The sequence below is a fragment of the Silene latifolia genome, chromosome 7, assembly GCF_048544455.1.
Source record: "Silene latifolia isolate original U9 population chromosome 7, ASM4854445v1, whole genome shotgun sequence".
In the NCBI taxonomy this organism is placed as follows: domain Eukaryota; kingdom Viridiplantae; phylum Streptophyta; class Magnoliopsida; order Caryophyllales; family Caryophyllaceae; genus Silene; species Silene latifolia.
Genome location: NC_133532.1, coordinates 15,411,491 through 15,424,213, shown reverse-complemented (window position 1 = coordinate 15,424,213; position 12,723 = coordinate 15,411,491). Strand labels below are relative to the sequence as shown.

General features: G+C 35.7%; 1 protein-coding gene across 1 annotated transcript; it reads left to right on the top strand.

Annotated features, from left to right (window-relative positions):
* The first annotated feature begins 209 nt into the window (after positions 1-209).
* On the top strand, positions 210-1,053 carry LOC141589773 (putative mannitol dehydrogenase). The gene is made up of 2 exons (XM_074410397.1): positions 210-578; positions 955-1,053. The coding sequence occupies exons 1-2, from the start codon at positions 210-212 to the stop codon at positions 1,051-1,053; spliced, it is 468 nt and encodes a 155-aa protein (XP_074266498.1).
* Positions 1,054-12,723: the final 11,670 nt, after the last annotated feature.

Sequence of the window (12,723 nt, the reverse complement as noted above, 5' to 3'; positions counted from 1 at the left end):
TTTCTCACAAAGTAATTAGATACAAACGAAATATTGATTTTACTCTTTGTGATGCCATTCTTTCAGGCACGAGTTAGTAGGGATTGTGACAGAAGTAGGAAAGAATGTCGAAAACATCAAAGAAGGCGACAGAGTAGGCGTAGGATGCATAGTCGGATCATGCCGTAAATGCGACAATTGCTCTAACCATCTCGAAAACTACATCCGAAATGAAAGGCACTTACGGATCTACTTACTATGATGGCACCAAAACCTATGGAGGCTACTCTGATATCTTTGTCGTCGATCAACATTTCATTGTTCGAATTCCTGATAACATGCCGTTAGACTCAACCGCGCCTCTTCTATGTGCCGGTATTACAGTTTATAGTCCTCTTAAGTATTATGGTCTTGATAAACCTGGCCTTCATATTGGTGTTGTTGGCCTTGGTGGTCTCGGTCACATGGCTGTTAAGTTTGCTAAGGCGTTTGGTGCTAAAGTCACGGTTATTGGTACCTCGCCTAACAAGAAAGACGAAGCTATTACCCGCTTGGTCTGCGATTCTTTCTTGGTTAGCCGCAACCCTGAGGAAATGCAGGTAATAATTGGTTCAAACAGATTGTTTACGTTTCTATATTAGACAGTTCTAAGAGAGTATCAGGTTGTTTAAATTTGCTTTTCAAAAAATTCCGCAACCAAAAACAAATCACTAGTTATCTATCTATTAGACCGTTCTAACCATAAAATTTGCTTTTCAAACATGTTTACATTTCTATTAGACCGTTTAACCAAAAAATTCTGTCTCAATGAATAGTTATCTATTGCTTTTGGCACAAAGATTAAGAAAATGGCCCACAAAAGGTTACCAAGAATGGAAATAGATAACTATTCATTGAAACACCCAAAAATAGAAATAAATAAATATTGAGATACAAGAAGTTTCAACTATACTCAATTTATTTGTGTGTATTTAGGCGGCAATGGGAACAATGGACGGTATAATCAATACAGTCTCTGTTGTCAATGTAACAAACAATTTGGAGAAGAATATTTTTAGAGGAAGATTTTTGTGATTATTATTGGATGATGAATACTCAGAACTACAAAGACTTATATAGGAAAGATACTGCAACAACTGATTCCTACTTTTCCTGCTTCCTCTAACTGACTCCACTAAAGACTCCTCTACCCACAATTGCACATCATGTCCTATAAACCAGGACCATGACCAAATCAACAGAAAAACAAGATAACAAATTTCCTAAGACTTAGCAACATAATTGACTAACTTCAGTGGATGTGTTGGATCATATTTCAACACCACCCCTTGATTCAAACATCCTGACTCCGATCCTCTCCATGAAGAATTGATGCTTTGCCTGAGACAGACCCTTAGTAAATAAGTCAGCATTCTGCAAGTTTGTTCCACAAAACTTCAGCTCCACACTGCCATCACTCACTAACTTCCTGATAAAGTGATATTGAACCTCTATGTGCTTAGTCCTGGCATGAAATGCAGGATTTTTTGCCATTGCTATGCTTGACTTGTTATCACACCATAACTCTGTTGCACCCTTCTGCTTATACCCCAGATCAGTCAGAAGTTTCCTTAACCAAACAGCCTGCCTAGCTGCTGCTCCTGCAGCCACATACTCGGCTTCAGAGGATGACAAGGCCACAGTCTCCTGCTTCTTTGAGCTCCATGTCACTGCACCAGAACCAAAACTGAACACTGAACCAGATGTGCTCTTTCTATCATCAATACTACCAGCATAATCACTATCAGTGTACCCAATGAGCTTAAATTCTTCTGACTTGGAATACCAGATTCCATACTCTGATGTCCCTGCCACATACTTCAAAATTCTCTTTGCAGCACCCAGATGTTGCTTGCTTGGTTTGTGCAAATACCTTGACACAACACTGACACAGTAAGATATGTCTGGCCTAGTGTGTGTTAGATAGTTCAATCCACCAACTAGACTTCTATACAGCTTCTCATCAGCACTAGGAGTTCCATCATCTCTTTGGAGTTTGTCATTTGTATTCATTGGAGTAATAGCAGCATCACACCCATCCATATTGAATTTCTTCAGTAGATCTTGAGTATATTTTCTTTGATTAAGAAATATACCATTACTCCTCTGCTTAACCTCTAAACCAAGAAAGTATTGTAACAGACCCAAGTCTGTCATCTCAAATTCACTCATCATTGCCCTTTTGAAATTTTCCAGTAGTTTTTGAGATGAACTGAAGTAGATAATATCATCTACATACAGACAAACTACTAGAAACCCATGACCTTCTTGCTTCTTGATGTATAGAGTAGGCTCATTCTCACTTCTCTTAAATCCATCTTTTTCAAAGAAATGATCTATTCTGCTATACCAGGCCCTTGGAGCCTGTTTCAATCCATACAATGCCTTCTTCAGTTTGTGTACTTTTTGCTCTTCATTCTTTTTGACAAATCCTTGAGGCTGCTCCACATAGACTTCTTCTTGCAACTCACCATTCAAAAATGCTGATTTAACATCAAACTGAAATACAGGAAGACTGAATTGTGCAGCCAATGCAAGTATAACTCTCACTGTCTCAAATCTTGCAACAGGTGAGAATGTCTCACCATAGTCAATTCCCTCAATCTGTGCATACCCCTTTGCAACTAGCCGTGCCTTATGCTTCTGTATGGACCCATCTGTATTGTACTTGGTCCTGAAAACCCATTTCAGACCAATAACATTCTTCTGAGTGGGAAGATCAACTAATTCCCAAGTCTCATTCTTCTGAATGCACTTGATTTCTTCCTGCATTGCAGACTGCCACTCAGTCTTACTCTGCGCTTCAGCAAAGGTTGATCGTTCTGTGACTAATAATGCAAAACCACAGGTGTTATAGATATCTACCAGGGATCTTGCACCTCTTGGACCAGTATCTTCTTCTGAATCAGAGTATTCAGGTGATGAACTTCCATGACCTGGTGGAGTAGTCGGAGGAGTGTTCTCAACGTTTTCTTTCTGAACTTTTTCATCAGAATTTTCAAATGTGAAAACTCTATGAATTTCCTTATCTTCAGACTTCTTTTCCCAGTCCCACTTACTTTCTTCATCAAACACCACATTTCTGCTAATAATGACCTTGGCATTGACTGGATCATAAAGTCTATATGCTTTTGATTGAGTTGCATAACCAATAAAAATGCACTTAGTAGATTTTTCATCTAACTTGGTTCTCAAATTAAGCAGAGAATATGCAACACAACCAAAAACTTTTAAATGACTGACAGTAGGCCTTACCCCTCTCCATATTTCATATGGAGTCTTATTTGCCACAGCTCTTGTAGGAGAAATGTTTAACAAATACACTGCTGTTGCAACTGCTTCACACCAAAAATCATTAGGCAACCCTTTGAACCATAACATACTCCTGGCCATTTCCACTACAGTTCTATTTTTCCTCTCTGCCACCCCATTCTGCTGAGGTGAATAGGGTGCTGTCAGTTCTCTCTTGATCCCATGATTCTCACAAAATTCATTAAACTCTTGTGTGACAAACTCTCCTCCTCTATCTGTCCTCAGAATTTTTATTCTTTTTCCACTCTGATTTTCAACCATTGCCTTAAATTTTTTGAAATTCCCAAATGATTCACTCTTGGTTCGTTGGAAATAAACCCAACTCATCCTGCTATGATCATCTGTGATGAGTAAAAAATACTTACTCCCACCTAATGACTCAGTATTCATTGGCCCACACAAGTCAACATGTAACAGATTCAGACACTCCTTTGCTCTCCATAAACTCTCATTTGGGAACGATCCTCTACACTGTTTTCCTTGAGTGCAACTCTCACAAAATGACAGATCACCTAACCTAGGTAATCCATCTACTAAATTCTTATTAACTAAGAACTTTAGACTCTGCATATTTAAATGCCCGTACCTCAAATGCCACAACCTTGTAGTGTCATCACCTTTCACAGTCAAGGCTTTGCCTACCTTTTTTGCTAAATCCAAGGAAAACATCCTATTTCTACCCATGAGAGCCTCAGCAATGACCTCATTGGTTTTCTTATCCTTAACTACACAAGACCTATTGTCAAAGGTAAGGGACAGGCCTGAGTCCAGCAATTGACCCACACTTAACAGATTGTAGGCCAAAAGTGGTACATACTGAACATCACACAGAAGTTTAGTATTACCTGACTCAGTTTTGACAGCAACAGTACCAATGCCTTCCACATTTAGTTGTTTATCATCTCCCAACCTTACTTTACTCTTCTTTGACTCATCCAAATTTTTGAACAATGCTTTGGTACTTGACATGTGATTTGAGCAACCACTGTCAATGTACCACACACCTTGCTCCTTGTCTTGTGTTTCTGATCTTGTAAGAAAGAGTTTTTCTTCCTTTCCTGCAACAACATTAGCTTGCTGATCAGATTGACCTGCTTCCATATCTCTTTCCTTCTGCCAGCAATTGGCCTCTTTATGGCCAGGCTTTGTACAGTAGTAGCATTTCAGGGAACTCCTTGTTCCCTGACTCTTCTGCTTTTGGCTCTCAGCTGTTTGGCCAGAAGATCTACCACGTCCCCTGCCTCTGGAACCTCCTCTTCCTCTACCTCTGCCATGTTTGGTTGACCTTTCCTTGGAAGAATCATCCTTTACTTGCAGTGCCTTCTCCTCCACTTGCTCAGAGCTTCTTTTGATCCTTTCTTCATGTGAAAGAAGTGACCCCACTAACTCATCAAAGGTATACTCTTCAAGATCCTTTGATTCTTCTATGGCAGCCACAATATAATCAAACTTCGCTGTGAGACTTCTCAAGATTTTCCCCACAACTTGTTCATCTGTCATCTGCTCTCCATATGCCTTTATCTGTTGTACCACCCCAGACACTCTAGACAAATAGTCTTGTACAGACTCTTTGTCACCCATGAGAGATGTCTCAAACTCTCGTCTCAAAGACTGTAGCCTAACCTTGACTACCTTTTTGTCACCTACATACCCTTTCTTTAGGATATCCCAGGCTTCCTTTGAGGTGTTTGCTGATGCAATTTTTGAGAAGATATCTCCATCCAAGGCTTGCTGAATAATGAACAAGGCCTTGGAGTCTTTCTTTCTCTTCTCCTTTAACTGAGCATCAGGGTCGTCTGTCTTTGAATCAACAAACCCATGCTCAACAAACTCCCACAGTTCTTGAGATTTGAAAAGTGTTTTCATTTTCAATTCCCAAAACTGAAACTTGACACCAGTAAAGATAGGCACTGAGAGACTAGTGGAACTCGATCCATTAGTAGACATGATGAAACAATTCCAGAAAACGAACCTAAGCTCTGATACCAAATGTTGTCAATGTAACAAACAATTTGGAGAAGAATATTTTTAGAGGAAGATTTTTGTGATTATTATTGGATGATGAATACTCAGAACTACAAAGACTTATATTGGAAAGATACTGCAACAACTGATTCCTACTTTTCCTGCTTCCTCTAACTGACTCCACTAAAGACTCCTCTACCCACAATTGCACATCATGTCCTATAAACCAGGACCATGACCAAATCAACAGAAAAACAAGATAACAAATTTCCTAAGACTTAGCAACATAATTGACTAACTTCAGTGGATGTGTTGGATCATATTTCAACAGTCTCGGCTTCTCATGCACTTGTTCCGCTGATCGGACTTGTGAAAACTCATGGCAAGGTGATCTTAGTAGGTGCTCCTGAGAAACCTTTCGAACTATCAGCCTTTCCTCTCGCTAGCCGGGTAAGCACGGAAACTAGATATATATACTTTATTCCTTCGTTTCAATCAATAGTTTTGCTCAAAAATCACATTAACTTGTAACTAATCGCAAAATCAACATGACAGGGAGAAAGCGTTGGCGGGGAGCACAATAGGAGGCATCCAGGAAACACAAGAAATGATCGATTTTGCTGCGAAACATGATATCAAAGCGGACATTGAAGTGATCCCAATGGACTATGTGAACACCGCTATGGAGAGAATGTCAAGTCCGATGTTAGATACCGTTTCGTCATTGATATTGCCAACACCCCGAAATCTGCTTGAAGTCGTCATTTCTCGTCACTGGATATCTCGTTGCTTGAAGAATTCTTCACTCATGTACTAGAGATATTAAGATATACGCTTTGCTCGTTCATTTATTTAACTTTTTTATTCTTTGTAAGAAGTGTTTTTATCGTCTTTGCTTGAGTGCTTGTAGTTCCCGAATCTTTGTAATTTTGGTCACACCTCTGACTATTATGATTGAATAAAAATACTTGCCAAGGAAAAAAGATTAATACTTTTTCTTATTTGTGTTATATTGAATCTGTTTAAATTACAATATACCGATCCCTCATATGTTTGATCTTTAATCACCACTGCATTTCATTTGGTCGGCTGACATTGATCATCTATAGAACCGTCCCTGAGTGATAGCACACCTTATAATTACTACTTTTGGTTGTTAATTACTTTGTTGTACATTTTATCAATAAAGGATGATGTTCACTACTATCCTCTTAGTTCCGACATGGCGACATTGATTATTGAACCTCGATGACGATATACGTATTATGTAACCAACTAAGTCTTTTGTCTTGTTTTAATTTATGGGTTATGTAATGCAAGCAAGCAATACAAGATGTAACAGCGGTTCCCACGTTTCTCTTCCGTCTGCCCCATAATAACACCGTAATAGTGTTTGTTGGTTGTGACTTATGGTTGAATAGTTTGTTGTGCAATAACGTCTTTCATGCACGCATTTGGGCGGTTATGTTTTGGTTAGGCGTCTTAAAGTAAATGGAGGTCCGGTGTACCACAACAAAATGAGACCCTAAATATGAATATACAAGTGTAATATAAGTTGAGGTTTGTATTCAATTTCATCAATAAAACTTGCAAATTTGGTGGCCAAAATTGGTCCGGTTTCACCGCCCGTGATTTCCCAGGGCCTTAGACGCCCGTGCTGGCTACTCCTCTTGTTATTTAGTTCATAGAGATTGAAGGGAACATATTTTTTCCAACCAGAAGTAGTATATAATTAGTAAAAGACTAGTTTTTGAACCCGTGCACTGCACGGGTGACAATATAGAGTGTTAATCAAAGTATATTTTAAATATTTACTCTTTCCGTTTCGATTATTTATTTACCTTTTATATTAAGAATATAAATATTTAAATCAAAGGTAAACAAATGACTGAGACGGAGAGAGTATATTTTATATCTTCTAATTTTATTATTGTAGTTTGTGATTTTTTTTTCTTTTCATTTTGTTAAATTATGCGAGTTTTAAGGAGATTTACTATTTTAAGGGAGATCAGAGTTAGTGTTGTTATATTTGTCTTCTCAGATGAATATCTTATTTTATAAATGAGTTTGGCTAAATGTTACACAGATTGCCTCACACCTATATGAACCAATTGTAATTAATGTTTTAGACGATCTCATGTTGTAAGACAATCACATTATATAAAAATCACTCATTTATTAATACCCGACCCCCCCCCCCCCCCCTATATGTTATGTTTTCGACGGTCCTTGTGATGTGCATAACCCATCTTTTTCGGCCTTGGTGTTTTATGTAGTGTTGTTCTTTGACTCAATATGGTGTTCCCCTTCCCCCACCTATCAAGTCCTTGGGATGGGCATATTCCATCTTATTCGAGGAGTTGTGTTTTATATATTGGTTTTGCTATTTGGATCGATATGGTGTTCCGCTCCCCCTCGCCCCTCCCTCCACTTATCAACGTTAATGGAATTATTGAAGTTTAATGCTTGAGTTCAATATTATATGGATACGATGTAATACTCATTCTTGAGCTACCATTCATTACGAAGGTACGGTGTTTAAAAATTTAAAACCCTTCTCCCATTACTCTCGAAAAAACTTTCTTAACTGTATTTAACAAACTATATATTGTTTTCCAATACATCAAAATTCATCTGGCTGCTTGACTAATTAACTTTTATTGTTCTCAAATCATAAAGACCCGTTTATCTCGGCATGTCAAACCCATGTTACAGATTTGATATTTTTTTATTAACAATATACATGCTTAATTTTATTCATCGACCAATTTCATGTTATCGCATTAGTTGTATTCCCAATATTTTTTATAGTGTGTTAAAATAATAATAACAAATTTGATTAAATGTGAAGAGTTAGACAACTTAAAAAGAGGATTTCTTAAATAGTTAAACGAATTAGACACTTGTATTAATAGTATTGTTTATGCTAGGCCAACTGAATTGTTAGTCTACCATATATGTTGCATTCAACGTCTCTTTTGATATAAAAACAATAATCAGGAAGTTGGCATCAATAGTGAAAATGGGTTAATTTATGGGTTAAAAATCTTCGAGCAGGTTACTCGTGAAAATGGGTTAATTTGGGGTCGTACGTTTTAGGTTCGGTTGGGATACGTAATTTCCAATCTACAGTTAGGTCGTGTCATGCAATATTTAACATTCATATTACCTCATGTATGTCATAACCCATTACAACAGTATTAAAAATACCTCCATCTGTTCATTGAATAAATAAGATGCAAAGATTAGGTATGAATATTGAATAAATAAGACGCGAAGATTAGGTATTAAAATACTTATTCTATTTCAGTTTTGTTAAGCTTATTTCAAATCTTGTAAAAGAAATAAAATAATAATTATCAAGACCTTACAAAAATAATTCATAATGTTGAGGAGAAGTATTAAAATAAGATTTTCTTTTACTGTTCTCATCATCTGAAAAGATGATATAAGTTAATTTTCGATTAATCTAATTTTTTTACCTTATCAGAAAAAAATAATAATAATCTTCAGAAGTAAATGTACACTGTATACTGTGTGTCACCAAGATCACATTAGCCCGTATTTATCCAAACTAAATAAAAGTTAGGGTTTTCCCAAGTTTGCTTGACACTTGACAGACAACATTATGAATAGTTAATGTTAATTTGATTTCTCTTGGCTTTAACTGCGTGATAAAAGGATGGTACTACGTTGGTATTCCTACAGAATAGATCTCATGGTTTCACAAAAATTTTATTTAAGATGTACAATTTTACATATTCTTATTTAATACGGGTGTATGAGTGTATCCATCTTAAATTTAAGAATGGTCAAATAGTTAAGAATAAAACAAAAGTAGCTAGGTGTCTTAATCCGTTTTAAAGAAGACTAAATATTCCCATATTTTCTAAAAACTACAAAGATTTATAGTACGAAAGTATGTATGATACTACTCCTTTCCGAGTACCATTATATATCATACCATGAATGTTGAAAATTAATTGCACCATACCTTCTACAATCTTACTCTATGCATTCTCCCTCCAATTGCAATCTCCATATACGATCTGCAGAAGAAAAGGTTAAAAAAAACAGTATAAGTAATCAAACATATAGTCTTTGTCATAACCATCAAAACCAACAAATATTTAGCAAAAAGAGGTGTTGTGGTCGAGAAAGAAATATAAATTATAGGTTGGGAAAATGAATGCAAAATCTCATGGATAAAATGAAAATGTGCATAGCAAGATACGACTCGAAGACAATAAAACTTACATACGCGGTTATAATAATTGGCTAGAACTTTCCTAATACGGTTTGTGATGGAATGAATATTCAATGATTTAATGCCTAGCATTTAAATTTTAAATTTGATTTGAAATTTATTTGCCAAATTATTGCCAACTAAGAAAATTAGTATAACAGTCTAAAAAAAAGAATCTTTTACTCTATCAAATACGGCAATATCTTCTAATGGAGTCAAGTTAAATTAGGATAAGTAATGCCGTAATAAAGGGGTTAATATCATACGGAGTAAAATGACATTTTTTTAGAAAATAAAATCGGTCGTGATTTTAGGTGTTTCTATTTATACCAGTACATTATATTTTGTAGCCTTGTAGTATTACTGTTTCGAGAATCTCCTTACTATGGACATTACAATGTGGCAATATTGACGTGTAAAAATGGAATTCTATTAGATGATATTCTTTTAAAAAAAATTTAAAATGATCCTAATATCGTAATTGAACACATATTCTACTCAATTAGTTCATTTTATTTTTAATTTTTAGAATTACAGCTGTTACCAGTGCAAACTATAAGGCTAATGACACGTGGCGAAGAATTAGGCTGACTGGTTTCAACTAATGACACATGCCGAAGAATTTCTGGAACTTTCTAATCAGTGCTTTCCTTACGGTAGCTTGGATGACGTTGGACTTTAATTTCAAGAAGAAAAAAGTGTCAGGTCCATCAATATAACGTACGTAAGATTGGAAAATAATAGAATGACAACAATTCATTATTTTTCAATATCGTGTACGACATTAATTTTGTAAATAAGCACAAATGACAAACCTGATCATCCATTAATATTATATTTATTGCGAATAAGGAGAATTTTTGGCTGTATAAATCGGGACGTTCCCATTTGTTTGTGATTATACGGAATCATATATTATCCTTCAGTCAGTTTTATACTTTCTAACTAATTAAGGTTACAATCCATAATTAAAAATACGGTAACAAATATAATCTTTTTCCTATAATCTATCTATCAAAATGATTTCCGGTATATCAGAGCAGGGCGATATTTCTGGAGTTAAATTCGGCAATTTTTTTGTGATTATACGGAATCATATATTATTATCTTTCAATAAGTTTTATACTTTCTAACTAATTAAGGCCGGTTACAATTCATAATTAAAATTGGGTAACAAATATAATCTTTTTCCTATAATATTTGTATCAAAATGATTTACGGTGTATCAGATTAGGGCGAGATTTATGGAGCTAAATTCGGCATTTTTTTTGTGAGTATACGGAATCATATATTATCCTTCGGTTAGTTTTATACTTTCTAACTAATTAGGGTTACAATCCATAATTAAATATTTCCTAAAAGATTCCGTAAGTAGGGCCGTGATTTATGTAACTAAAAACACTGAATCATTCATTTACTAATTTAAATGATTTGCGGCATATTTAAATCTCTCTTAGACTTTTTTGCTCATTTTTTATTGTTAAATATTCTGCAGCCATTTAAATACGTTGAATACACGTGGCAATAAAGTGGGGTGTGACACGTGGCGATCAAAGAGGTAGGCGGTTATTGCTTTAATATAATATATGATATATGATGAAGAGAATTAGGATCGGCACAATGTGTTTTGGGAAATTCTACACTACTACAGATACAGGCTATAACAACGGTCAAAAACCGTTGTTATATAAAAAAGCGGACGTTGTTAAAGCGTCCGTTGTAAAAGGTTTTAACAACGGTTGGTTTTCTTAAGGAAACCGTTGTGAAAAATATTAACAACGGTTTTAAGTATAAAAACCCGTTGTGGAAAGTGTGACTCAATTTTGGGGGGAAAGTTATAACAACGGGTTTGAATATACAAACCCGTTGTTATATATAACGACAACGGGTTGTTTGTAAATAACCGTTGTTGTTTGTTCTTAAAAAATAAAAAAAAAATTAAATATTACTAGATGCATGTATAATTACGGCCCGTTAGAATTCCGATGCATGCAGAATATCCCTTAAATTAATTACCAACGGTTTTGAAAAAACTTATAAATGTGACTAGCTATAAATATTAAAGCATCCTTTACTAACATTCATTAATTGAAACAACATGGCAATGAACCCTAATTTTATCAACAACGAAGAATGGCTTACACAAACGATTGAAGATGATGGGAAGGTTCTCGCCGGGCTTCCCGTCGATCAACACCCATTAATCAAAGCATCCCTTGAACATCAACGGAATTATTGGATTAAGAGGCGTGAAGCAGTCCGGCTTGTCAACAAAGCCTCATCATCATCATCATCTTCATACCCTCGTCGGCCGATACTGCAACTTGATCGCTGACCAGAGATATGTTGAGTTGTACTCTTCCAACCATATCTCCACATGCAAGTCGTGTCCTTGCATATATTCAATCTGTTATTGCAAAATATGAAACCAATGACCCGGAAGTTAGCGGTATACCAGAGTGGCGTGATTGGTGGCAGGTTGAGAAGCGCTTTTTACGCTTAACCGGGTTGTTCCGGCTTATTATACATCTTTTGATTTCGATAATTCTTTGTAATGTATTTGGTTTAAAATTAAATGAAATGATCATTTTGAAAGTGTTGAGTTATGCTTGTTTGATTTGCTTCCATTTTTTCAACTCCATAGATCTATCGGTCATCATCAAGATCCAGTTATTACGCCATCACTCACAAATAAGATTTGAAGCGAAGATTGAGAGATATGATGATGCTGATTATGGCACAACTTCCTAACATATATATTAATTAAAAAACAACTCAACCCACACATTGCTTAGTATAAATACATTGCATTATCTCAACTAACATGCATTTCCATTATCTCAATATATTCTCCAAACCCTAACTGCTAAAACAAACTCCAAATAAATTAACCCTCTCCTTAATCTTTCAAAACAAACTCCAAACTCCAACAAAATGAATGATATCATCCTTAAGACTCTTACTATGCTCGATCCGTCTCAAGGACGCCAAAGAAGATGGAAATGAAATAATTAGAAACACATACATGGAAATGAAATAATTAGCAGATCTTTGAACGGAACCTAATGGTCGATAAAAACACATACATGGAAATGAAATAATTAGAAAAATAAAATAATGACGATGAAACAAACCTGATAATTACAGAACGTACGTAAAGAGACGATGAAATCAACAGTGAC